The sequence below is a fragment of the Plectropomus leopardus genome, chromosome 8, assembly GCF_026936395.1.
Source record: "Plectropomus leopardus strain MGB_pleo_1.0 chromosome 8, ASM2693639v1, whole genome shotgun sequence".
NCBI classification, from domain to species: domain Eukaryota; kingdom Metazoa; phylum Chordata; class Actinopteri; order Perciformes; family Serranidae; genus Plectropomus; species Plectropomus leopardus.
Window position 1 is genome coordinate 25,878,176 of NC_142183.1, and position 26,828 is coordinate 25,905,003.

General features: G+C 38.8%; 2 protein-coding genes across 3 annotated transcripts; one reads left to right on the forward strand and one right to left on the reverse strand.

The window, feature by feature from the left end:
* Window positions 1–680: 680 nt before the first annotated feature.
* Window positions 681–4,783, forward strand: gprin1 (G protein regulated inducer of neurite outgrowth 1). The gene is made up of 2 exons (XM_042492795.2): window positions 681–1,060; window positions 1,502–4,783. Exon 2 carries the CDS (start codon window positions 1,532–1,534, stop codon window positions 3,644–3,646), a length of 2,115 nt encoding a protein of 704 aa, XP_042348729.2. The 5' UTR covers window positions 681–1,060; window positions 1,502–1,531; the 3' UTR covers window positions 3,647–4,783.
* Window positions 4,507–25,056, reverse strand: cdhr2 (cadherin related family member 2). 2 transcript variants are annotated; one of them, XM_088081261.1, is made up of 31 exons: window positions 24,796–25,056; window positions 22,740–22,806; window positions 22,593–22,652; window positions 22,305–22,444; window positions 22,136–22,195; window positions 21,945–22,034; window positions 21,684–21,773; window positions 21,468–21,590; window positions 20,094–20,240; window positions 19,718–19,793; window positions 19,526–19,635; window positions 16,640–16,846; window positions 16,374–16,523; window positions 16,068–16,229; window positions 15,913–15,974; window positions 15,544–15,787; window positions 13,145–13,384; window positions 12,967–13,036; window positions 12,300–12,884; window positions 12,119–12,190; window positions 11,812–11,861; window positions 11,554–11,705; window positions 9,697–9,793; window positions 9,477–9,565; window positions 9,263–9,334; window positions 8,808–8,943; window positions 7,709–7,827; window positions 6,678–6,791; window positions 6,497–6,580; window positions 6,122–6,179; window positions 4,507–6,040 (listed from the first exon to the last, which is right to left on the reverse strand). In XM_088081261.1, exons 2-31 carry the CDS (start codon window positions 22,792–22,794, stop codon window positions 5,888–5,890), a joined length of 3,867 nt encoding a protein of 1,288 aa, XP_087937387.1. In that variant the 5' UTR covers window positions 22,795–22,806; window positions 24,796–25,056; the 3' UTR covers window positions 4,507–5,887. The 2 variants fall into 2 exon arrangements, with proteins under 2 accessions (XP_087937387.1, XP_087937386.1); XM_088081260.1 differs by having other exon boundaries at window positions 4,507–6,043; window positions 24,796–25,053.
* Window positions 25,057–26,828: the final 1,772 nt, after the last annotated feature.

Below are 26,828 nucleotides of genomic sequence, written 5' to 3' on the forward strand. Positions count from 1 at the left end.
ATTAATGGTGAGACTACTTCTGTCAGTACAGAGTGTTCTGGGCAAGCTTCAGCCCACCGTTACAGTAAAAACCAAGGAAGGGGAGATTCTTATAAATGAGAGAAATGTAAACAGTCCCACACGATTACTCGAGGCGAGCAGAATTACAGAGGCTCTCGAGAAATATGTGTCGCAGAGCGTTGAGGTTGGAGGGAGAATGAAAGACATAGTGGTTTACAAGTGTGTGTGTTTGTGTGGGAGGTGCAGCTCCTCTTCCTCCAGGCTCCTTCAGCTGATAGCCCCCGCTGTCTTTCATGTTCTTTGCAGCAGAACACTCACATTTACTGATATTTCACAAATTCCCCGCACAAGACTTTGCGTTGCTTTTCTGGTCCTCTAATAAGCCTGTGATTATCTGCCTCCACAAAATTTGATTTAGAGGAAGTGCCTTTTTTGCCTTCTTCTTACTACGATTGATTACTTAACTCTGAAAGTGGTCAAACAAATGTGCACTTCACACACTCACAGATTGCCGTCTTATCTAAAAGCAGTGATCTGTTGTTAAGAAGAGAAATCCCTCTTCTGCATACTTCAACCTCCCTCCAGAAGCCCCCATGCTGGTCATCTGTGGTAACATGAAAAGCTTTGCCTCCTCTAAATAAAAAGAAAATCTCCCCTAAAGCCACGTCATTAACTCACAGGTTTATCTCTCTGCACACACTTTGCCATTGTGTTGCTATGAGAACCTGGAGTTAATTACTATGATTTACAGATGATTAGAGAGCTGAACAGAGATTTTGTCATTACATTACCACTCACTGCCAGAACCCGACCGTGGTTTCCAGGGAAACTGGAAAATGTGAAGCTTTTCAATAGACACAGCCACAGCTTTAAAGAGCGAGGATTGCCTAAGATAGATTCTTCTAGAGACAAACCTGTAGCCGCTGCAATCACTATCAATCAACAGGGGAAACATACGGACAGATGTAGGGCTCGCTCGACAGGAAGATTTTTTGGCGATGTTTGACCCAAATGTGAGAGACACTTATGGAGAGACTTCAGTCTGACTTGGACTGCTGAGGTATGTCGTGGTTTCCTGCTATTTGTTTCATTCTGTTTGTTTTCATAGTTAGAAAAATGATAAATTCTCTAGATTCCTCTGCGTGATTTTGTTTTTATGTGATTATAGATTAAAGCAGAACTTGATTGTGAGGTATGTGGGCACATTGTAAAGGTAGAAAGGTGCAATATGATATGTAATCCAACAGTTAAATGTTAAAACAGAACCTTAACATTTAAATGCAGCTTAATCCCAGATTAAAGAGTCCTATAATACAAAGTAAGCATGTGAATATTACATTATATGCATGATGTAACTTGGATACTTGACATCGATATCGTGTGAATATTTTTATAACAAAAACAACCCTTTGTTTTATCTTCCATTCATGCTAGAGCTTGTTATAGTCATTGATTACAATTTGCACAAACATTGTGTCAGTGCTGTGTCGTGCCCCCGCAGGTACTTCCACCACTTTAATGCAAAGACAAAATGGGAAGTCTGAAAGACGAGATGAGAGGACTCAAAGGGGACCACGAGCCTTGTGAGGAGACAGACGATGGAGAGCGTCCAGGTAGCTCAGGTGGCACCGCTGAATCCGAGGGACCTCAGATAAACAAGAGTCAAGAGTCAACAACTCAAGAGGACGATCAGCCAAAACACCACACGAATACCAGCCATGCCGAGGAGAGAGACGAGACTGCAAGATCCAAAGATCAAGCACTTTCAGGAGGCGCTTGTGTTAAAGACTCTACGCAGACTGATGCCATTTCTCTGACAAAACAGCCCGAAGATGATGAAAAACATAACACGACAGTTTCTAACGAGCTGCCGAGTGATGGAGATGGTAAAATTCAGGGGGAGACATCTCAGGATAAAACCACAGGTTATAACAAAGACAAAGACACAGACATTGAAAGTATATCTGTGCCAGTGCCAGCAACTCCAAACCCATCAGACCCACGAACCCCAGCTCCTGCCGGCCAGCAACACATGCACACACAGGTCAGCCTGGAGGTGGTCCAGTGTCACTCTGCAGCCACCAGCCCCATGACGCCTCCTGAGGGCCAGTCCTTCTTCTTTCCAAGCTCTTTTGGGAAGATCGGACTTGTGGGTGGTGGCACCAAAGATGCTGAGCTACAGGTGGGTCAGCAGGTGGAATTCTGCTCTGTTGCCACATCCCCCATGACCCCAAAGACACCCTCAACCACGGCTTTCCCAGAGCTCATCGGCAGGGAGACGGTGCAGAAGGTGGAGAAAGTGAAACAGAGTGAGGTGCAGAGGGAGAGTGGCCAGCAGCAGGAGAGTCTCTCCGCAACAAAAAGTCTGGAAAAGACAGAGATCAGTGGAGCTTTGAAATGTGCCGCAACAAAGGAGCCGAGTGAGGACTTTGGTTCAAATGCATCTCATGAGAGCTCCATCAGCTGCCCCGCCGTCGGGTTAATAGTTTCACAAGTAACTCAGGAGGACAGTAATCAGCAATGTAAGCAGCAGAGGATGGGGAGTATGGATCAAGACATTACAATTCTTGTGACCCACTATGCCAACACTGAGGAGGAAGAGGAACAGAGGGCTGAGTCATCTTTTACCATTGAGCCCGAGATGGTCAAAATAGATGAATATGAGGAGCTTGGTGATGTAAAGAGTGAGGATGGAGAGGAGAACATCTCCACAGAAATCCCTGATATACAGGACACCTCAAACAAAACCGAAGAATCCTCTGTATCTGCTTACGATGAACCAAAAACAGATGTGATATCTGACAATTCAAAGAAAGAAGATGAAAGTGCAGAGTTGAGAGACGTGACAAAGCCTCCCATCCCTGAATCTCCAGCTCCTTTTGGCTGCCACAACATTCGCACGCAGGTGAGCCTGGAGGTGGTGCAGTGCCAGTCTGCGGCCACCAGCCCCATGACTCCTCCTGAGGGGGACCAGGCTTTCTACTTCCCCAGCTCTTTAGGGAGGTGTGAAGGTGTGGGCACGGAGACTAAAGACGCTGAGCTGCAGGTGGGGCAACAGGTGGAGTTTCGCTCTGTCGCTACAGCACCTATGACCCCGAGAACGCCCACTGTCACGACTTTTCCTGACATCAAGAAGGATGCAAGCATAGAGGAAAAGATAGTGGAAGAGGAGGAAGAGGAGGAGGAGGATAAAAAGGAGCAGGTGGTGGAGGACAAAGAAGAGGAGAAAGCAACCAAAGAGAAAAAGGAGGAAGCAGCTGAAGAGGACACAAAGGAGGCAATGAATTGTAAGGAGAAGTGCGAGGAGCCAGTGCAGGAGGTGAGCTGGGATGAAAAGGGGATGACGTGGGAGGTGTACGGGGCAGTGGTGGAGGTGGCTGTGTTGGGCTCAGCTATCCAAAAACACCTGGAGAAACAGGTGAAGAAGCAGAAGCCATCCATGCCTCCCCCACCTCCACTTAACCCCTCAGCTATGCCCCTCTCCTCAGACGCCATCCAGGGGGGTTCGGGGTCAGGTTCGGGTAAGAGCCGGACAGGGAAGAGGGGAGACGGGGAAGTGAGCCGACGCAGAAGAAACCCCTTCCGTCAGCTGATGGAGAACATGCAGCAGCCACATTGTTGCTCCAAAGCTCACACTGCCGAGTGACACGAGAATCCTGTCGAGACAACAACAGCTGGTTGGAGGAAGAAAAACGCGTGGTGTAAAAAATCACAGGATTTATGTGTCTGTGATACACCGATTTACTTCGACGTGACATTGTCTCGAAAGTGTGAGAAGAAAAATCAGCTCCTCACACGAGACAAAAAGCACAAAAGCATTCAACTTGCGTCATGGAGCTTTGAGAATCAGCCATACTAGATGGAGTTTTACTTTTTTTCTTGGACTTCCATGTTTCTATGTTTGGAAAAATGAGGGTGATATATCAGTGCCATCGTTAGTGCTTCTGCTTTAATGTTTTTCACCCAGACCATTCATCTGTCCGCCGAACCATGTTCGCTGTTGATGCTTTTTTAATGCACCTCGGACAATATGAAGCCATGAATCTCCTGGTCGCTTAGAAGCTTCAGCTGAGAGAAGTGATAATAGACAGTGACAGTTTTTGGTCATGATTTACGACCTAGTGGTCACAACCTGGATTTAAATTTGTTTCCAAAGTATGGAGGTTAAAATTGATCTATGTTGAATTGATCTGTGTGAGAGAGGACGCCCTACCATTAGTGCAGGCTTTTGTGCCTATGTCTTATATTCTGCTTTTAGATTTGCAACGTTTTGACTTGTTTGTATTGTGAAAAGTATAAAAATGTACAGATGACAAGCACAATCAACGCCTGATACGAGGCTATTTTTAGTCATCACTCCTTACTGTATTTTAATGCCATGATTAGTGATTCAGTTTTAAATTATGTGATGAAACTTACTTTAAATGTGTTTTAATTCAGAGAATGTTACAGTGCCAGTGATGTTGGTGTTCATGCGTTAACTTCACGAAAGTGCAACAAATCATCAACATTTAGAGAAACTGATTTTATTCACAGATTGCACTCGTGATACATTCATTTAGATATCAGTAAGAGTGAAATAATCTTTTCGTTCCGTTGCTTGTGGGAAGTCACACTGCATGGGGTTTTTGTCTCAAACCCAAAGCAAACACTGACAAATTAAGCACAGAAGGGTAATTAAACCTTTTGGCTGACTTGCAGTCATAAATAAGCAATTCATTCATACACAAACATTATGCAATATTTTCCATTTTTTGGATTTTCTTTCTAGTAGCATCGGCTGCAAGAAAAATTAACATTGTGTGTTTGCATAACGTATAATACAGTTTTCAGAGCAAACCAAACCGTTTTTAAACCGTCGCTTAATATATTAACAAAAAATAAAGTGATTCTCTTGTGCAGCAAACACTTGTTTTTTTGCTTTTGTCCAATTGTTCTACTGTCTAGATAGGATTTCTGTAAAGACAGGTTTAAAGGGACAGTACCACATTTTTGGCAAATATGCCAATTTGCGAGAGAAGGTTTATATTACTTTTATATATTTGTGGAGCCACAGCCAGGACACAATGAGCTTACATCAGCATAACGACTGGACACAAGTGGAAACAGTTCGCTGAGCTTTTGAAATGCCGGTAGGCTGTTTTTAAAGGGAAACTTCACCCCAAAAATGACAATTCATTCATCTATCAATTACTCACTGTGTTACATTAAATTTGTTACGAAAATATGAAAAAGAATCCAAAAACTGAGAAAACTCTTCATGAATTGAATTCGGCAAGTGTGTTTAATATCCGCAAAACTATATTAAACTGTTTACAAACTCTCACAAACCTTGTGCACTCATTTTACTCTTAGTCAGCATGACTTTTTGTTGACCATGGAGGCACACGAGTAAAAGCATGTGTCCTTCACAAATTCAAGGTAACACAGGGTGAGTAATCGATATACATTCAGAGTCAGTCTAGCTGTTTTACTTGTTTCCAGTCGTAATGCTAAGATAATCTCACCATCTCCTGCCTGTAGTTTTATATGACAGTGGCGCCATTCTTCTCATCTGACTCCAGTAGATTTGCCAAAATGTCAAACTATTCCTTTAACTGTTGGACTGGGAAAAAAAAACTCAATGAGACTGATACACTATGTGTTATGCTTACACTGTTTTCACAGGATAACATCTCTCAGTTTGGTTTTTCTTTTGTTTTTTCCTTAGACAAAGAAAATTCAGTACTTTAGGTGCTATGATCCTTGTACATAGTATTAGGAATACATTACTACTGGTCACAGTAGAAGGCTACTTGAAGTCTGGGGGACTTCATCAAACATGATCGAAGCATAATTTGGTCAGTCTGGTTGGCCTCTGTCAGCATCTCTCCTTTTATTGTTTCCATCACAGGTCTGTAGTGCTGAATGCAGGGTTATTGAAACCCATGAGAGGATTGTTGGAGGTTCTCTTCTTGCCCCGCTGTGCCAGCGCTTCACCCAGGGGCTCGATGTACTCTGGTGGCCCGCTGTCATCCTCCTCCTCCTCCTCCTTGATCATCTGCTATTGAGGAGCAGGAGAGTTTTGAAATTAGACCATATTCTAACAAGCACAAATGAATATGGACTTTAAAAAACTCACCATAGGTTTTTCTTTTTCAGGGTTAATCATATCATCGCTACAGTCCAGGGAGTTGAGGCTGAAGTGAAGAAAGAAAAGGGATCAAAGTAATCTCGGTATGCACAATTCATCATTTTAGAAAGAGCTTGTTTTTGATTTTAAAAAAGGTCACACGCCGACATTAATAGCAGAAAGCCAGCTCTCCATCACAACATGCTGTCTTGAACACACAGCGTGTCAAAATGTCCACCTGGAAACAATCCCAGTTTATTAACGAGCGCTGCTACAGAGTGGAGAGAGAGGTCGTGTGTCACTGCGAGCAGCCACCTTGTGACCGAGCAAATGACTGTTATCAACAGATGGTGGGGACAGAAGTCACAGAGAGGTCTTCTTTACCTGACTTTGTCCACGTCTGAGCTCTCCTCATCCATATCCAGGACCATGGCAGTGTCAATGTTGAGGTTCAGAACAGGATTAGCCCTGTTAGAGAATAATGACATAAACAGGAATACAATACGTGTTATAGTTCATGCCAATTATTCATTCATTTATCTTGTTAACACTGTTGTCTCCTCACCCCTCCATGGTGTACTTGTTGGTTCCAGGCACCACAGGACCACTTTTCTGGTTGTCAGAAGTCATCATGGCTGCAGAGTTCATAGCTTTAGCTGCCCTCAGCTTCCTCCTGTAGCTGCAATGTGAGGTGAGTCAATCAAAACACAGGCACAGTACTTCTAATGGATGTGTTTAGATCAGTTGCATTTATTAAGAAACTGGGAAGTGTGGCTTTACTTGGATTAATTTTGGTTAATATTTGGAGGGAAACTTCTGTGTATTTTAGTCTGGGCCTTGTTTTCCCATGTTTTTGTGTCTTAGTGACTAATGGAGACGACAGTTTTTGAAATCTGTCCAGTACTGAGAGAGACTGCTGACAAAACAGGCTGCAATGTAATCCCTTACAGGCGACTGTGCACTGTCAGTGTACATACATAAACAGTGTTTGTTTTTGGTGCTTGCGGGCTCAGATTGTTATAATAGGGTTATCTCTCTAAAATCTCACCAGAGGTGACTTGTACCATGAAACAACATGACAACAAACAACAGTGGAAATGTTAGTAGAGTTGGAGAGAGGAGAATAGAAAGCGTAGCTTAAGGTTATCTAGAAGATTTTCAGCATTATGGCTTAGTATTCAATTGATTTTAACAATTTCAAAACAAAATTTCAAGACTTGGTTACACATAATAACAAAAATAACTGATCGGTGAAGCTAAAAAAAACAACTTTTAATTTCTCTGTAGTGTTTTTTTCATAATATTGTCAGACACTTTCAACAACAATATAAGTCAGTCAGTGGCAAAAACAAGCACTTTTAGTGGATATAAACTGACGGTGCACAAATGTCCATTGTGTTACTTTGCAGCCTGTTTCACCACTGCAGCTGCACCGGTCTCTCTCAATGCTGAACCAGTTTCAAAAATTGTTGTCTCTATTAATAACTTAGACACTTAAACATTGGACAATGAAGTCTAAGGGGAAAAAACATCATTTCACTTTTCGTTACCCTGTCCAGTCTTGTCCTGAACTTTATTCCAAATCCCTTTACTTACTTTCTTCGAGTGCACATGAGTGAAGTAGTGAGGACGGCCAGCACAATGACAAGACCTGCCACTATCCCCAGCAGGATGTACTGCACAGGGTCTGTCTCTTCTTCCTCCGGAATGTTCCCCTGAAACACAAGTAAGAAATCTGTCTTTAGTATATTTTTGTGTCTGTGCACCAATGAGATTCAGTTACACTTGAAATTGTCAGATCCAACAATATTTTTCTGAAATGTGTATATTCATACATTTGCTTTGCCTAAAATTTAAGTGAAATAAAAACTTAAATATATAATAATACTGCTACTACTATTGCTACTACTACTACTACTAATAATAATAATAATATAAATAACTAGTGTTATCTTTATTGGTGCATGAGCAATTTGATTATATGTCAAATAACAGATCAGTGACATCTTGCTGTTCTTTCGGATTTTTTTTCTTAAAATGACAGTAAAATACACTAAATTACAGTAACGAATAATTTGATTGTAGCATTTATTTTTGGGTTCAAACCCGATATCCATCACCCTGGCTGCATTGTAGCTTCAGATTAACATTCGTTCGAAAAACAAATCTCAGCAGCAAAAAATTAATTAAAATGATGATACTTTATGCGATAATAAAAGTAATCTTCATTTTAGTTTTCTCAGAAATAATTAATGTAAGACTATACAGCAAAATATAAAGAAATTAATTCTGGCTTCCAATGAGGCTCAATATCTTGTAGTTTTATTTTTAGTTTTTAGACATTTGCCACAGTCTGTGAAACAAAACAGATTTCCTCATCAGTGTCCTCCAGCAAATACTTTTTTCAGTGTACTTGGATCCATGATGTTGACAGACTCAAGTCCGTCTCCATTGTTTTGTAAATTTAGACACAACAAAGGAAACAAACTGCTGCAGTTTCTTTCTCAAGGACTCATTGTCCTGCACAAAGAAAATTGTGCAACAACAGCAGTAGGAGAAGAAATTATGGATATCTGCTTGAAAAATTCACAAGGTGCTAGTAATGCTGTTTTAATTCAGTAGAAAAAGAATAGCATCACAGAAAAGAGACATTTGCAGAAAATAAAACTCCAAATCTAAAATTGCTCATACTCACAATGTCTGAGAGGCCAAGTCCTATGAGTACACCAGAGTGTTCAGGATCAGAGATGACCTTTTCCACTTGAGAAGAGGTGAGAGCAGTCCCATTTTTGTAGACAAAATATGCATCAACAATAGTCTGACCTGCAGCCCTGATAGAAGAATGCAACTTAATTACACACTTAAAATAATGAACTTTAATTAACTTTTACAGTTGTTTTCATCTGATATCCTCTTGTGCTGCTGCAATTATCATCCACATTTAACAGTAAACCACTAATCCTCAAACACATGAATGTTTACAGAAAGACTGGCACCACCTAGTGGTTAACATTGCATGGAGGGAAAAATGTTTTGAGAGATCCTGTCTACACCAGCCAATACTTAATTATCCTAACCTGTACTCACAGACAAGACACTTTAATTTGATGTATGGCCATTTATATATATGGAAGCAATAAAATAACTTGCCTGACTGTTTCGGCATTGTTAGCCCTGATTGTAGCTATCTCCACTTCAGCCTTAGTGGCATATTTAAGAGCACTGGAAATGTAGAGATCAGAGAAAACACCAATGAGAAACATCATACGTATGTGTTAGCTATGTGAAAAATAACAAAAATCTTCAATTCACTGTCATCGAATTCAAATTTTGCAAAGAAAAAGTATTGGATGGAGAAACATACCCTTTGATTTCCTCAATGTTTTTTTCAACTTCAGCCAGGGGAGGTCTAAATTCAAGCTCCACTTTATATGATACGTCAACTGTGATAATCTGCAAAATAAAAAACAACAAGTATTAACACAGCCTGAGGTCTTGCTGTCTGTCCATTGTTTACACAGACAGGATAATTCTTCACTGCGGGTCATGAATGAAATTCAAGCTGCATGATCACAGTCACTCACCTCCAGTATGGTACTGGTGGAGAGGCCACCGTGGTCAGTTGCGTTCACTGTTACCAAATACTTCCCTTTCAGTGACGTATCAAGCGCCTCAGAAGTTCTGTGGAAAGTGGGAAAAATCAGGAGTGCAGTCATTAACAAATTACAAGAGATTGGGCGCCTTTGCACAGACATGTATGAGCGCACCTGAATCCCAACCACTCCTACATAGGGTTCAGCTAAAATTAGTGATAATTTAATCTCTTTTTGATTATTTTCCATCTCTTTGTAGACGCGTTATTTTTCATCTCTTTATAGATGCCTCTGAAGTCTAGTGTCTTTTTGTAGTTACTTTGCATTTGTCTGTTAAGTTGTTTTGTTTCTGTTTTCATTTTGTGTTTCTTTGTTAACTTTATACTTTAAAGGATAAGACAGCTTTTTAAGAGTGAAAGGAGGAGAGAGGGCATGACCTGCAAGCAAAGGGCTGCATCTTGGAGTCAAACCTATGGCTGCTGCGGCAAGGACACAGCCTTTTGTACATAGTACATAGTAGCAACCACTCCACCAGGTGAGCATCCCAACTTTGCATGTCTTTATTAATTTTTTGTTCATCTCTTTGTGATTATTTTGCTTCTCTTTTTGGTTGCTTTTCACTCACTATGTAGTTTGACTCTGTAGTTTTTAGGTGTCTCTGTGTAGCTATTACGTTCTTTTGTAGTCATTTTGTCTTTTTTCAGTTTTTTTGTGTCATGTTATCGCTGTTTCTCTTTTGGGATGATTTGTTTCTTTGTCATGTTTTGTCTCTTTAGTTAACCTTGCATCTGGTTTTGTGTCTGTTCTAGGTCATTTTGTACATCTTTGTGGTCATTTTATGTCTATTTTTGGTTGTTCTGATCCTCTTTATAGTTCTTTTGAGTGTCTTCATGGTCATTTTGCACTTTGATTTCACTGTTTTCCTTTTTATTTATTTGCTTCTCTGTTGTTTTGTGTCTCTCTTTTTTCAACTTTGCAAATCTTTGTCTCTTATAGGTAGTTTTTTTTCTTTCTTTGCAGTCATTCTGCATCTTTCTCATCATTTTGCCTCTGTGGTTGTTTTGCACACATTAGCAGTCAGTAGTAGTAGTCTCTTTCTATAAATCTTTTTGTAGTCGTTTTGCATCTCTGTTATCACTATTTCTTTTTTTCGCTGTTTCATTTGTTTTCATTTTGTGTCTCTTTAACTTCACATCTCTTTGTAGTTATTTCTCCTTGAGGTCATTGTGTGCATCTTTGTAATTGTTCTGCATCTGTCCATTTATTATTGTACCTCTTTGTAGTCATTTTGATTCTCCTTGCAGTTGTTATATGCCTCTTTGTCGTAGTTTTTGTGTTGTGTTTTTTGTCAATGTGCGTCTCTGTTATCAGTTTCTCTTTTTAGTTGTTTTGCTCTCTGCTGTCGTTTTGTCTCTGTAGTTAACATCTCTTTGTGGTTATTTTGCATATCTTTGTAGTTGTTTTGAGTCTTTGCAATGGTGAAATTATCATTTGACTCTTTGTAATTTTTTTGTAGTAATTTTTGTGTCTTTTTGTAGTTGTTTCGCTTTTCTCCGTTGTCACTGTTTCCTCTTTTTGGTTGTTTTATTTCTCTGTTGTTGTTTTGTGTTTCTTTTTTTCAACTTTACATCGCCTTGTAGTTTTAGTTTTAGTTGTAGTAGTTGTCTTCATAGTTGTTTGTTTGACTTTCAAACAAGAAAGACTAACAGTCACTACAAAGGAGAAGCTCTAGTCCAGTTCAGAAATTAAAATAGAGTGTAGCACTAAATACCAGTGCTTGTGAGAAATGCATATTCATTGTAGAATGAGGTATGGCAGTATGATGCTGATGAACAAGGATGTACTCACTGAATAAGTGCTTCATACATGTCCTGTTGCTGTGTGGCTTCAGCCTTGAACAGCAGCTTCTTTTCAGTTACAACATTTTGGGTGTCTCGAAACTGGACAGCTGTTACTGCAAAATCAATCTTCCCATAATCTCCAGAGTCACGGTCTGTAGCCTGAGAGCAGCAAAAGATACAAGCAAGAATGTCTGAACATCATGTACTGTGTCTTATCAACAAGCTGAAATCATGGTAAGTTTTTAGTATGTTTATTCCTACTTACAGTGACTCTTGCAACTGATGTCCCCTTGCTGGCACTTTCTGACACCACAACTACAATCCAAAGCAAGAAAATCAGTCAAGAAAAAAACAATAGGGTAAAAATTATCAGTAAACCAAATGTTGTATATCTGCACTGTTTGCTACATTAATTTAAAAGGGAAAGAAGGCTTTATTGATTTAAAAGACTTGTTCCAATGTGTATTTTTTTTAGAAGGACAGCCTAGATTTTAGTATAAGAGGTCAAGAGCCAAAAATGCTGCTTTAGATAAATTTCACTTACAGTCAAACAATCTCTGATATTCACTCACCATACACAGAATCTGACAAAATGAATTCTGGAGCGTTGTCGTTAATGTCTTCAATGAGGATCTCCATTTTTCCTAAAAAGGAAATGTGAGATGTTTGTTTTATTTGACCTACAATTTCATGCTTTAACTTGATGCTCTTATGTTTTTGTTGTCTGTGCAACACCAAAAACACAGTGCTGACCGTTTGTGACACTGTTGTTCTTTCCTTTCTCTGTGTACTCGTCCACCACCTGAGCTTCCACCTGAGCCTGGTCACACTGTTCATAATCCAACGTGTGCTCAGGGTTGACTCTGACATCCCCTGTAGGATCCAGGATAAACCAGCTACAGGGCGTCCAAGAGCCATTACATCTGCATTTGACGGACTCCAGCTCGTAGACCAGTGAGTGGTTTCCATCTTTGTCCACCGCTGTAAAGCTTCCAACAACCCTGCTAATGGTGGAGTTCTCCTTCACTCTCACAAGGTCTGCTGGCAGGAACTCTGGCCTCTCATCATTCACGTCTACCACATACACATCCACTGTCACTACAGCTTTCTTCTGATCCATATCTGCCGCCTCCACCTGCAGTTTGTAAAACTTGCGAGCGCTCTCGTAGTCCAGCTCAACGTCAGGGTCCACTGTGATGTTTCCCCTGTAACCCCGCTCTTCTGCAGAGGTGCGAATCATGAAGCTGCCAATGCTTCCTTCAATGATGTTGAAAGATATGCGGTTAAATTCATTCGTTTGATCCAAATCCTCAGCATGAACACAACCCACAAAGGCACCTGATTGGATGGAAAAATACGATTAAAATCCAGCCACACAGTTATGAACCCTTGAGAGTGCTTTGCAAAGCTGTATACCAACCTTTTTGTCCTTCTTTGACAGAAAATTTGTAATAGGAGGCTTGAAATTGTGGTGAGTTGTCATTGATATCCTGGAAATCATCAAAAGAAAACATTTATAATTGTCATCCTCACCAGGAGTGAGCAGCATCAGTAGCAAAACAGCACCAATATTTTGCTACGAGCTACTGAAGACATACCTCTACATTGATGATAACTGTGACTGTGTCACTCAGTGGGGGAATACCCTTGTCAGTAGCAGTCACAACGAGCTCGATAGTCCCATTCAGCTTTCGATCTACAGCCTCACGATCAAGCTCACCGATGTTTCTTAACACATTGGTGTTAGGGTCGATGGTGAAGTTATCACTGTATCTGCTCGGTAAAATTCCATATACAATTTGGGCATTTACTGTATCAGGGTCATCTGCATCAGTAGCCTGTCCAAATGAGAAACATCAGAGAAATTATTAAGAAATCACATTTCTTACTTAAAGGTGTACTCAGCCCAAAAATAATCAATTATACAGTATATGAAATACTTTTGAATTAATGAAGAAAACAGAGAAAATACTTGATGAACTGAAGTAAATGGGGGCCACATTAAACAACTAGGACAAGTCTGTTGTGACTTAAGCACGCCTGTTGCTTCCTGACCAATGATCAAGCTGCGAGGTGGGATTTCAATGGTTTGAGCAAGATTCAAATGCATGTGCTTGCCCAGGGTGCTACTCATCCATGCTTGAGACTATTTAGGGGGACATGTTTTAAATCATACGATTTTTAGCCAAATGCATGTCTTCGGGTCACTGACGTTTTGATACATTTTTACTGTTGTTAAACATTCACCCTTTTTATTTCAACTGATCAGGACTTTTCTCTCTCTTTTGGATTCTTCGATCACAAAATTTTCTTCATGAATTTAAGGTAAAGTGTGAGGAAATAAAATACAAATGATTATTTTGGGGATGAAGTATTCCTTTCATATTGCAAGTACACTACATTGCCAAAAGAAATTGTGAACATCTGAAAAAGGTGTGGACACCTATATGTGACAGTTGAACATCCCAGTTCAAAACTATGGTAATTACTACGCTGCTATAACAGCTTCATCTCTTCTAGGAAAGCTTTGATAAGATTTTGGAGCCTGGCTGCAGAAATTTGTTCCAATTCAGCCACAGAGGATGAAGTTGAAGCTCTCTGCAGGCCAATCAAGTTCTGTCACACTTTGGCTTTGTGCGTTGTCATGTCGCAACAAAAGAGGACCCTTCTCAAACTGTTTCTACTATGTTGGAAGCTCACTCTGATAAATACCACTTAAGGCAGTAGCTTTAAAGGGTAAGTCCACCAATTCTACACATCTACAGTAAGTTTGTTTACAGATGTTGGGGAGTAACATTTCTTAAAAAAAAAAAAGTTATATGATGCTTTTAGGGCTTCAGAGTGAGCTGCGCGAAATCTGGTAAAATACATCTTGTGATGTCACCTTTTTCAGTGTCAGTTGGTGCTGAAGACTACAAGTTTGAAAATGAAAAAAACAAAACAAAAAACTGGAATGTGGAGTTAGCAAAAAGTGAGGTTACCAGACCTCTGTAACCCACTGCTCATTTCTGCTGCAGGATGGAGGCTCAAAACTACATTAGCTGCTACCAACACGACTCACAGCCAAATTTTCAACCAAAGGGTTCGCAGAAAAGTTACATTGTGGGTATGCCCCATGTTTTGACAATACAGAGGGAATTAGATTAAATAGACTGTCTCTTTTTCTTCTGCATCACTTTAGATTTTTCATCCCTTTTTTTGTAAATGGTCATAACTGCCATGTTAACATCATGAGTTGGACAAAAGAATTTATAGTGTAAAGTACATAACATTGTGTCGGGTAAGCGAGAGACACTGTGCGCCCCACAGCTGCACCATCACATTAGGGAGAGCCCCGTGGGCCTCTGACAGCTTGACAGCAGTTGCGAGTCTTTCTGGTTTGTCAAGTTAAAAAGCTCCAACCATTGCTCAGTACAATAATTTGTGTCCAGTGTTTGAAATTAGTCTGTTATATTCTGTTGTGCATCTGAAGTAATAAGTGTCCTAACTATGGAAGATATTAAAATTTGCCTGCTCTTTGCTGCGGGAAAGGGCTCCACTAAGGGTGACCTGCAGGTGGTCTCACTTGCTTTCATTCTGGTGATGTTCACACTGACACCAATATGGTTTGACTCAGTCAATAAACCTGTTATTAACTGTTGGCTAACAGTTATCCCTGTCACCGTGTGTGACTCTGTCACAGGCACAGCAGTAGTTTCATGATAAACAGAGAGAAAGAGGGGCTGAGTGGATCAATACGCTGTCTGCAGCTGTACACTGTAATGAGTCAAAGTTGTGGTAAAGTTTTGATGATTGGACAAAGTTGCAAGGTAGTGCAGAATTTACAGGGATTGCCTGAATTTGTGTGACATCACAAAATCCTGGATGGATTGCTTTATTAAGGCTTTGAATGTCGTATACAGTACCTTTTGAATAAATGAGAAATCATGTTGAATATAGCATCAACACCTCTGAGATGGAAATATTTACTGTTCTCCTATTGTTCTCCCACTGTTACCTCTATTGAAACTTCAATGTCTTGACCCTCTTTCACAAACTCCTTGTAGTAGTCTCTGTTGATGACTGGGTGTTGGTCGTTGATGTCAGTCAAAGTGATCTCCAGTACTGTGGTGCCAGGATTGCCCTCTGTGTCTCTGGCCTGCAGAGTGGCGGAATACAGAGATCTGAGCTCACGATCCACCAGACTTTCGTTCTTCACATAAACTGCGCCCGTATGCGGATCCACGTCAAAATACGGTAGTCTGAAAAACAATAACAGATTGTTCAGTGGTGTTTTCTCAGCATGACAGGAAAAGGTACACAGTTCAAATAAGCAGAATAACTTGAGAGTTAACATCGTGATGGACTGGCAACGGTTTTGGCGTACATGCTGTCTGGAAGAAGTCTGTAGGTGATGTTGCCTTGATCCATCGTATCAGGATCATCTGCCTGAAAAAAAAAACAATGTTTGCTTCTCTGAGTCAAATATTTTTTACCTCCAAGCTCATGTCTGGGTAAGAATCAAGATAGTAAAGGACTTACAGTAACGTGAGCCAATATTGTCCCAACAGGAGAGTGCTCAGCCACCTTCAATTTATATGTGTCTTGTGGGAACACTGGGCTGTTGTCATTGTCGTCCTTGATTATAATAGTAACTGTAGCAGTGGATTGGAAGGTGGGTTCCTCTTCATCTATGGCAATGACCTGCATCATAACACAACCACAGGAAACACCACAGATTGCTAAAGTAGAGATTCACAAATGTCATAACCAAAATATGAAAGATGTCACAAAGCTGTCACTAATAATATTCACAGTTTTTCATTAACTGTTTTGAACTTTTCTTACTTGTAGAACCATTTGCTGTTTCTTTTCAAAATCCAGCTCCTGGGGCTCCTTGACCATAAACTGAACAATGCTGTCTGACGTGGTAGATTGAGGTTCCACGGAAAACACATCCTTGTCAACTCCCTCCAAGGTTAGTTTAGTTGTAGAATACTATGACAAAGTAAAAAAAAGAAGATTCATGGTTTATCAGTAATTCACCTATTATCCAGGAAAATGTCATCTTTTAGCTGAAAGATGTCATCTTGTTTTGGTGATTTTATTCTTACCCTATCCAGATCTCTGACCGTCATATTGAAGGAAATGGAGCCCAACGAGTGCTCTTTGACCTCTTCTGTAAAGTGACTCTCTTTCACACAGGAATGTCCACACTTGTAAAACTCTGGCTTGTTGTCATTGACGTCAGTGATGTCGATCTGTGCATCTGCTGTGGTGCTGGCACAGATCCCGTGGATGTTTTCATTAGACTCAGTAGCCTGAAATACAACAACATGTAACAACTTCACTGTCTCAACCTCTACAAAATATATATTGTCAATTAGATGAGATCTCAGGACTCAAAACATTCATTTTCCGTCATTAAACGGAGCGCTCTAGGCTTGATTATGATTGGCTGAGCAGCGTTTCGAAGCCATTGAAAAATACTCTAGAACCGCACAGATGTGACCACATTTCAGTTTTAGTTTTTCTGCACCAATAGGTAACCTATTGTCATATGGGATACAAAGCTAAAGAAGGCAACTGGCAATTGATACTTGAATCATTTATCTGACTGTTCTCATATCTGCCAGTATGAGAACAGTCAGAAGTACATAATGTTGGGGCGTTGGTAGCTCAGTGGATAGACCAGGTGCCCCATGTACAGAGGCTGAGTCCTCATTGCAGCAGTTGCAGGTTCTACTCCAGCCTCGGTCCTTTGCTGCATGTCATCTCCTCTCTCTCTCCCCCTTTCACACTTACTCTTTGTCCGATCTAATAAAGGCCAAAAAGTGGACAAACTACATCAATGATCTATTGTAAGTTAACAATGCCACATTAGCTGGTTGGCATGTTTTCATCTGTAGACTATTATGCTCTATGTTGTTAACTATGTTGTTAATAGCTAACCATGCTACACTGTTACAAAAATGATATCACTGGCAAGAGACAACAGCCAGGGAATAGTGAGCATAATAGTTGCCTACAAGGCAATAATTTTATGTCAATACACAAATGTGCTTAAATGCCCCCTACTGGATACATTCTAAGCATATTCTACTCACTAGATTTGCGTAAAGATAGGATGGGTAAGTATTCCCACCAGTTATTGGTGGGAAACTTGTTTTTGTAACACCATACTAATAATTGCACTTCAATTAAGTCATGCATGGAAAGGTAATGTTAATAAGTCATTTTGCGCTTGAACTGGTATTGTGAAATAAATTGCATTGCCTAGAGTTTTTGGTGAAAATGGAACAATTTGCGAGTGCTAATTAATCAACCATTACTAATGTCAGCTATTGTAGCTAGCAGTTAATATGCTGCACATTAACCCAGTGACCAACAATAGAGCTCAGGGACGTATCCAACTAACAAATTTTTTTTTATCACGTTATATTTGTCAGATAGCCCACGTGAAGTCTGAGTAAAGTGTCAGTATTTATTTATGTATGTCATTTATGATACAGTAGTATCTTTCATTTAATGCATATTCATTGGGTGTTCTGTATAGCTGTACTTGCTAATGACAAATAATCCAATACAGTGGAAACTTTTTCAATATTTTTTCTCTTTTTTTTCAAACCTCATGGCAGATTTGGTCCCCCCCAGAGATGACTCCATGGCTCTGACCTTGGTGCCAATGTAAGATACATATGTGGTTATTTGTGTCACACCTGACAAAACCCCTCTCTATAATCATAGTAAACCACTGCTTCTCCTGGCTTATTGCATCTATTTTTGGTTTGGTGTTTCAAACATAAATTCAGTTATTTTATGTCATATTCAGGATTAAGGAATAAGCCTAGTTGTTCCTCTACAGGTTTATCTAACCTTGGTTTCACAACCCTCCCTCACACCTTCATTTGACCTTGTCCTCAAATCCTCAAATTCCTTTTTCATCAGGGAAGCAGACAGCAGACCTTTGTCCTACCTGTCTCTTGAAAGTGTTTTTCAAGGTGATGGTAATCTCTCATTTTATGAACATTTCTACTTTGGTTGACCCTAATGTTTTGAAGCTTCAGTTGTTGCCACAGTCATTGACATCTAAACATAGAATGTAAAAATAATGGACGTAGCTACCATTACGTCATCCACTGGTTTGTGGACCCCTGTTTTGAAGCCTCGAGTTCCCCATTTCAGCTATACCATCTTGTTTTTTTGAAACCAGAGGCGATCATATTTGTGCAAGAGGCTTTAGCTGTGGAGGAGCGAGGGTGAATACATACATGTCATAACTGTGGAAATTAGCTACAGAGAGAAAATGTACCAGTCTGTTAAAATGTTTATTTATGTTGTAAAGTTGGACATTTATACATGGAGTCTATGGGGATTGACTCTGCTTTGGAGTCAGCCTCAAGTGGTCATTCAAGGAACTGCAGTTTTTGACACTTATGTGTTGGCTTCAATTTTCAGCCCCAGAGATAGCTAACTGTGTCTGAATCAGTATTTTGATGCTTTGAATTTTTTCTTGGAAGACATTAAAAGGAGGTAGCCAGTGTCAAAAGACACAAATGAGGCCAGTGTCCACAGCTCAGTCATTAGCCATTGCTTCAAGAAAGAATCACTGTCCAACAAAGAAAAGGACCAAGAGAGACATATTGTGGATGGTTATCTGTGGCTGGTGACTGTAGTAAGGTGCCTGCTTTGCATCCAGTGATATGGCCAGAGCTGTGGCATTCGAGTTCTTAATAACTTGTAGAAACAATGTGTGCAATAATCCACCTTCCACCCCACTCTTTGTGCTGTTTGGAACTAAAAAGGGTTCAAGGAGTAATACGAAGATTTACAAACCCCTTTTTTTTCTTTTACATCTAACAGGAATAGCTCAACATTTTGGGAGATATGATTTGTAGCTTTCTTGCCCACAGTTAGATGACAAAATCAGCCAGGTAATTATTGTAAAAGCTAAGATGAAAGGGATAGAATATTGATGTAATACTCAAAAAAACCTGTACCTTTACAGTCAGGGTAACTCTGTCACCAATAGCTTCTCTGTCAATGTTTGAAAGTACAGATATGACGCCGTCAGTTGGTGAGATTGTAAACAAGCCCTCTGCTGTTGAATCTGTCAAACAATGTAGGAAAACAAAAACGTGTCACTCTCAGTGCAAACAACAAATTGTTCTCACTAAGCTGATGAGGCTCACCTTCAATGCTATAGATGATATCATCATTGATTCCGAAGTCCTGGTCTATGGCAGAAACTTTTAACACAGACGTGCCCTGGCAAAATAAAAAAAAGTCTCCTCATTTACTCACAACTCAAAAGCACAATTATGGCCTGTCGATTTGTTTAACACATGATGATTAGTGGCAGCTTTGTCACATGAAATGACTAATATTATACATGAAAGTCCACTAAAGGACATGTAGCTACATCTGCAATGAGTGAGTGCTGCACTTGCTGACTTATTGATAGTAAAACCTTCATTTCCTTTTTATTCACTCTTTAAAAATTATCATCAATCCAGTAAAGCACATTTTTGCAAAGCAGCACTTTCAATAAGGTGTATCAGCACTCACCGGAGGAGAATTCTCTTTAACTTTCTCTACATAGGGAGTATGAATGAAAAGTGGGTCGAGGTCTGGGACATCCACAACCGTAATGATGGAAAACGTAAGGCTATGCAGGTAAACAGGCGTTGTATAAAAACACGAGCCTCCACCATCCTGTTATGGGACACACAAGGACATTAAAATTCAAAGAAGTCATAGTTATAACCCCTAAGTGATTATGTTTTTGGTTTTTTTTTTACATAATAATCATAGACTAGTGAAGTGGCATTTTCAAACTGAACAACATTTAAAAGTGATCATGAAAATCTATGCATCTACACATCTAGTGGTATAACCACTGAGCTTAAGACAGAATGAATTATGACATGAGAACATTTTTGGGCTTTTATATTAATAACATAATAAATATAAAATCCTATTTTATTACACACATGTAAGTTTATGTAAAGTCCCCCTCCACTCAAAAATGTGTTTTTGTTATGTTTATGTTCCCTAAAATTTCTGATTTTTACTATGTTGACTTGTATCTATGCAAGGTTTTTCACTAGAGAGATGTTTTTACATTCCTTTACTGAAGGGGGTGATATCTGTACACTCCCTTAAAATCTGAGATTTAACTTTACCTGGGTCATAAATCTGAAAGTCAGTCACTATCTCATACAAGGAACACATGTTACATCATTTTGACATACTCTAAAACATGCCTGGAGGGGAACTTTAAGTAAACTTTAGGAAATATGCAAGAGAATAGGCCTATTGACACCAGTCTCATTGTCTATTTAGTATGAAGTTAGGGGTCAGGAGACATTTGCTTAGTTTAGTGTTTATGTGCAGTAACAACAAAAAAGACGATTGTATTTGATTTTAATTCCAGACATAGCCTATGTAAAATGTAATGTTTAAGAGTATCTACTTTGACACAGTGGCTGGATCTATCTAAAGTTTTTACTTTGCTATCAAATCTGCCCACATGGAAGCAAAGCAATTTACAGGTATGGACAGGGGCAGAAGCAAAATGTATTTTCTACACTATATTCGAATATTTGCTCTGTTTCACCTTACATACTAAGCAATAATTGCTGTGGTAGCCTCGCAATCCCCCATCAAAGAGCGCTGCCTAACAGCAAGATAAAGCAGGGAAAATAATCTAAATATAGGGCACTCTAAAATTAATATATATATATTTTTTTGGTCATCCTTTTTTCAGTTTCAAAAATAAAAGATGCAGTGTTTTCTCAGTGCCATTTGACTTGTTGGAAGGGCACATGAGAGTTAAATGTCAATATTGTCATTTAACTCTCAGCAAGCAAGCAAGCAAGCAAATAAGCACTTTTCCCCCCAAAATGTCCTGCTATTGCTTTGTTGTTGCATAATACTTACAGTTGCGTTAATTGTCAGGCGATAGAAAGTGCTTAATTCGGTAAAATTCAGACGTCCACTTAATCTGACTTCACCAGTCGTGGCTATGATGCTAAAAAGACTGGTTCCATCTTCTGGAATAACCTGGAAAATACAGTGTAAATGATGCTTGAATGAAGTCTATGGAACCTCACATTATGATTTTAAGCATCTCCATATTTTAAAAAGGAAGCTTACTGAATCAATGTTGTATTGAACAACACCAGCACTTGAAATATCTTTATCCGTTGCCTGCACCCTAAAAAGACTCGTACCTACAGGGGTATTCTGATGAATTCGATGAGGATAAAAACACACACACACAAAAAATTAAACTCACAAACTACTCTCAGCATTAACAACAGTGTAAAAAGGGTTAACATCATGATGGACTGGCAAATTCATGGTAGGGAGAAATTTATAAACAAATTAAATTTTACATATTTATGTTGGACTTACTTCTAGGACGGTAGCATCATATGAAGACTTCACAAATATGGGTGGGTTGTCGTTGGCATCATCTAATATTATAGTTAAATTTCCTGATCTCTAAAAAAACATTGCATGGTGTGCTCCGTGAATATGATGAACAAACTGATATCAAATAGGTTACATTTGGATTACATGACACTGACTAAAATGGAACTTACACGATTGGCACCATCAAAGACAGAAACTCCAAGCGGCATTACATTAGAAGAAGAAGTAGCCTAGAATAAAATAATTGAAAACAAATTGATTAACTGAAAAAAAAAACACATACAGAATTAAAATGAAACTGTTAAATGCGAAAGGGTCTCTACTTCCACCACCCCTTACTTCTCTGTCTAGTTCTCTTTCGACTGATACTCTCCCAGTGGCACTGTCTACTTTGAAAAATGCAGCATTGGGCTCAGTGAGTGAAAATGTCAATGTGTCCCCTTCTGCGTCTGTTGCATTTATGGTAAATGCATAGGAACCTGTGAAAACAGCATGAGAGGAACATATATAAATGCCAGTATTTGTTTAAATATAATGTGACTTTGAAGTAAAAACAGTTTTTAACATTTTACACACACACACACACACACACACACACACACACACACAGGCATAGAGTGTAGATACCTTTGGGTGTGTCTTCACACACATTGTAAACCACCTTGTTAAATGAAGGACTGGTATTTGCTGTAGAAAACAGAGTATAAGGAGAATGTTAAGTGCTTATGTAAAGACATAATAACAAAAATACATGAAAATTAACTGAAAACTCACCATTAGTTAAGCCGATAAGGCAGAGCAGTAACATGTTTCCTGTGATCCCCCCCATGTCTGCAAATAACTGAAAGAGCAATCTAATAAGTAGAGCTGATAAAAGTTGTCAATTCATTTGACATAATTTCATCAAATTAATTGTCAACTAGTCTGGTAACTACAATATAATAGGAGTAATAGGAGTCTACTAAATAAGTAGCCTGCTTCAAACAGCAAATGTAATAGGCAATGAGTGATCAATTGCCAAGAATCCACTTTTTGTAATGCTTGAAGCATTTTATGTACAATTTTGTTGTTTGGTTAATCTGTGTTTTGTATAGGGTTTTTTGTATTTATTTAACTGCGTATTTATTTATATGTAACTATTGACGTCCTGGAACGCACAACAAATTTCTGAAAGTAGAGTCTCAAATATCTGTATAAGAATTCAGATCTTTTTTTTTTTTTTTTGGAAAAGCTGGTAATTAGCTAAATTGTCACCAGACAGCCAGTGGGCTCAGAGATTGCATTTCAGTCAGTATGATCCACCTTTTTTAAACATGACTGGTCAATACTCGGACTACCAACTACAAATAGAAATACATAATATGTGTGCTATTTTAATGATTTTTTATTTATTCTTTTTTTTTTAAATGTATAATAGTTTAATAGCAAAACATTTCATCCCTCGTGGTAAAATTCCAACATATTTTAATTTAGTTAAATAAGTATAATGTAACCAGATGCAGACAAAAAGGAGGAAAACAGCTCTTGCCCTGATATCTGTGGTTTAAAATTTAACAGCATATTGCACATGGCCACACCCAAATAAGCAATATCATAGCATTAGTTTTTATCACCTGCTGTGACATCACTGAGGGGAGTGTCATAACAGGTTGGAAAGTATCATTTCTGAGAAAGAGGAGCAGTGTCAGCTTTTTGCCCAGTGTGATTTTCTCTTGATGAGGAAGTTAATTAGCTCTAATTACCTCTAACTTGATGAAGTTAGAGGTAATTAGACCCACGTTATGTGAAATTATATTAAATTAAAAAAATATAAGGGCAACATCCTGTTTTCCAATGTAAACAAGAACTTAACAGTAAAATCTGAAACATCTGAATAAAACACGACCAACATGAGGGAACAGAACCCCTTAATTTCATCTAGTTAAAGTTAATCATGAGGAGACTGACATCAAGTAGGACAATTTACAATATCCCCTTCGCTTTGATTTTAAATAAGTTATTCAGTTTGTAAATTTTGAGTTCACCATTCAGCATTTAAGGAAGCCAAAATTTATGTTAATGAGTCTCTGTATAAATAATTATGGCTCCCTTACACTTTTTCCCAAACATTTTTTTGCATTTTTTCCACTAGTTCCATATTTTTTACTTCATGTGAAGACAGAAGAATATGTGAATCTGCATTTTAAGTAGGTTTTGGATGTAAGGAGCAAAAATTGCTCTATAGTTAATGTGAAAATAAACTAATTTTAATGCTGAAACTTTAGAAAATGGTTTGCTTTGATCTCCATGCTTCTTTGAATGTTTTAATTTTAATTGTATCTATCACAACATGTATAATACCCTACGGTTATATGCTACTGTACAAGATATTTTACTATGTCGGGCAGAAGAGAGCAGCACAGATTTTCCATCTATTCATTATAATAACATAATAACATGACATAATTTTCAATATATAATGATGATTAATTATGAATGTAATTTTATGGACATACCCCCTTCTCCTTGTTTATTTTTAATCATTTTATAAATCTACCAATTTCTTGCAATTTGCAGGCCATTTGATGACGAATTGCTTATTGCATTTCCCATGTTTTTGAAAAAAAAAAAAACAAAACATTTTGCTCAGGTTTCAAAGGTTCAAGTACTTAAAAGGCACCTGAGAACAGCGCGAGAAAAAAATGATACTGATCCAGGTTTCAAAAGGTTAAATACACACATTTAAATACACATATATTTGACCACTGTTCATCCTTTCATGTGGAAACTAAAACATCACCCTAACTCTTCAAAAACATACTCTGATATGAAATGTAGCAGTAAGACTTACCAGACGACAAAGGAGCTTCTTCTATACTGATGTCTGAATGAGACCTTTGGCTCTTGTTCCTCCAAGTGATTATTGTCTTGTAGTTGTAAACATAAATGATTAACAGGAACAAGGAACATACAGCCAATAACACAGCACTAAACCTCCTCTTTGAGTGTGTTAAAAAAAAATAATCCAAAAGCATTCCACTGAAGAGAAATAGATGAAAATATCAGCCAGTTATTTGTGCTCCAACATGGCAACATTATGGCTGTTTAATTATGGCTGGGTAGCAATGAGAGACAGGAGACCAGGAAAACTCCTCAGCCCGTCATTGGCTGGATGGCCCTTTCACCAGTACATGGCACTGTGCAATACTGGGACACCAGTGTCCATACCAGAACCAAGGGGCTCTTTTGTTTGAATGGGTGCTTCTGTCGTCATGGCAACAACAGCAGTCTCTTGACTACCACTGAGAAAACCTGATTTTCTAAAACATGTCCCATCAGAACCAATCAGTGGACCACAGATTCATGTGCCTCCCTAATGAGCCCTCCCTTTCAGCCTGCCCTCCTAATTAAAGGCCATCACACAAAGGATTGTCTTCTCTTCTACCCGCTGGGCTCATTCATAATCAGACATTTGCCTCAAAACAAAAGCACAGACCCATACCTTTTTACTCTGGCAGAAAACATTTAACAGCGTATAGTTTTCTGATATTTGAAATAGGGTCTTTAATAATGAAGGTGCACAAAAACACACTTAGAAATCCAAACACGTTGTGTACAACCTCGCTGATTAGACTCCAAGTTCTTCAACATTGTGAAAGTCCTCTCCTTCAGTATTACTCTGACATGCTCTCTGTCTCCCACTTGATGACCGTTACCATGATCATAGAATTAGTATTAGATCTGTGATTAAGAAATGTCAGAGTGATCTTTTCATTGATGAGGAAGGTGTGCTCTCACCATGGATGTATTAAGGCCGTCATGCTGGTTTGAGCACATTCTAAAAGTCTTGTCGAATAATCAGATTACTTGGTTGGAACTCCTTGTATAAGTGGTAATACAACAGCTGAAAAAAGCATAACTTAGAGTTTTTGGGGGCAGCAGCATTAGTACTTTAAAGGGGATCTACACCCATTTTCAAAATTCATACATGTTATTCCTGTGGTCTAAGACTATAGGACAGGAAAAAATGATTATGTTGCTTATTTGTAGTGTTGATTTATAATGTGTAAAAATGTCAGAAAAACTGTCAGAGTAGGTCCCAGTGGTGAATAGTAGGTGTTTTCTTTAGTTAGTCAGGAGATAAAGCCCAACATGCATGGTGAAAATCATTTACTTAGTTGAATGGAATATGTGACTTTTTATAAAGAGGAAAACAACCAAAGGTATGTCTCAATAAACCATGTGAATGTTGCCATCCTCACACTCATAATGAATATCAGTCAGAATACTGTTGCCAGACATCCCAAAATATGACCCACTATCATCCAATTAGACTTTGGTTTATGATTTATGGTACTGAAGACAGTAATGCCACTCCTGACCTTGCAATAAAGATTTATTAATAGGTGGGTTCATAACCAAACTCCAGTAAACAGAAACACAAGTAAAAAAAAATCTCACTTGATGAAGTTCAGTCAGGGAGTTGTCTTTCCACGTCAACAAGATGATAAAATAAGTCCTGATAAGAAATGACGCACACTGGCTCATACATTAAGGAACACAAGTTTGTGATGAGAATGACAGAATACTGTAATTAACATGCAGTGAATGATAATACTTAACTTGTGCTATAACGCAGGCATGTTGGGGAGTCTCACACAAATTGTAGTCATTTTGTCAGTAGCTATTCTCTTCCCCTTTCTCTTTTTTATTTCCTTGCTTTTTCAGGGTTAGTAGGTTGGAGTTCCTTTTTTTAAACACTTATTTGTCTGTATAATTTTATTTCTGATTATTTCTTTTGTCTTTCCACTGTACACACATTTCACATATTACACAGCACACAACATATTGTAAACAAAATATGATGCATTATGAGTTAATCCT

Excerpts from the sequence above, each read along its gene's own strand:
- gprin1 (XM_042492795.2), top strand. The coding sequence starts at position 1,532 with ATGGGAAGTCTGAAAGACGAGATGAGAGGACTCAAAGGGGACCACGAG.
- cdhr2 (XM_088081260.1), bottom strand. The coding sequence starts at position 22,794 with ATGGGGGGGATCACAGGAAACATGTTACTGCTCTGCCTTATCGGCTTA. Across the intron at positions 19,636-19,717 it reads TATCATCTATAGCATTGAAG|ATTCAACAGCAGAGGGCTTG; the intron begins GTGAGCCTCATC and ends ATTGTTTGACAG. Across the intron at positions 12,191-12,299 it reads GAACAACAGTGTCACAAACG|GAAAAATGGAGATCCTCATT; the intron begins GTCAGCACTGTG and ends TTTCCTTTTTAG.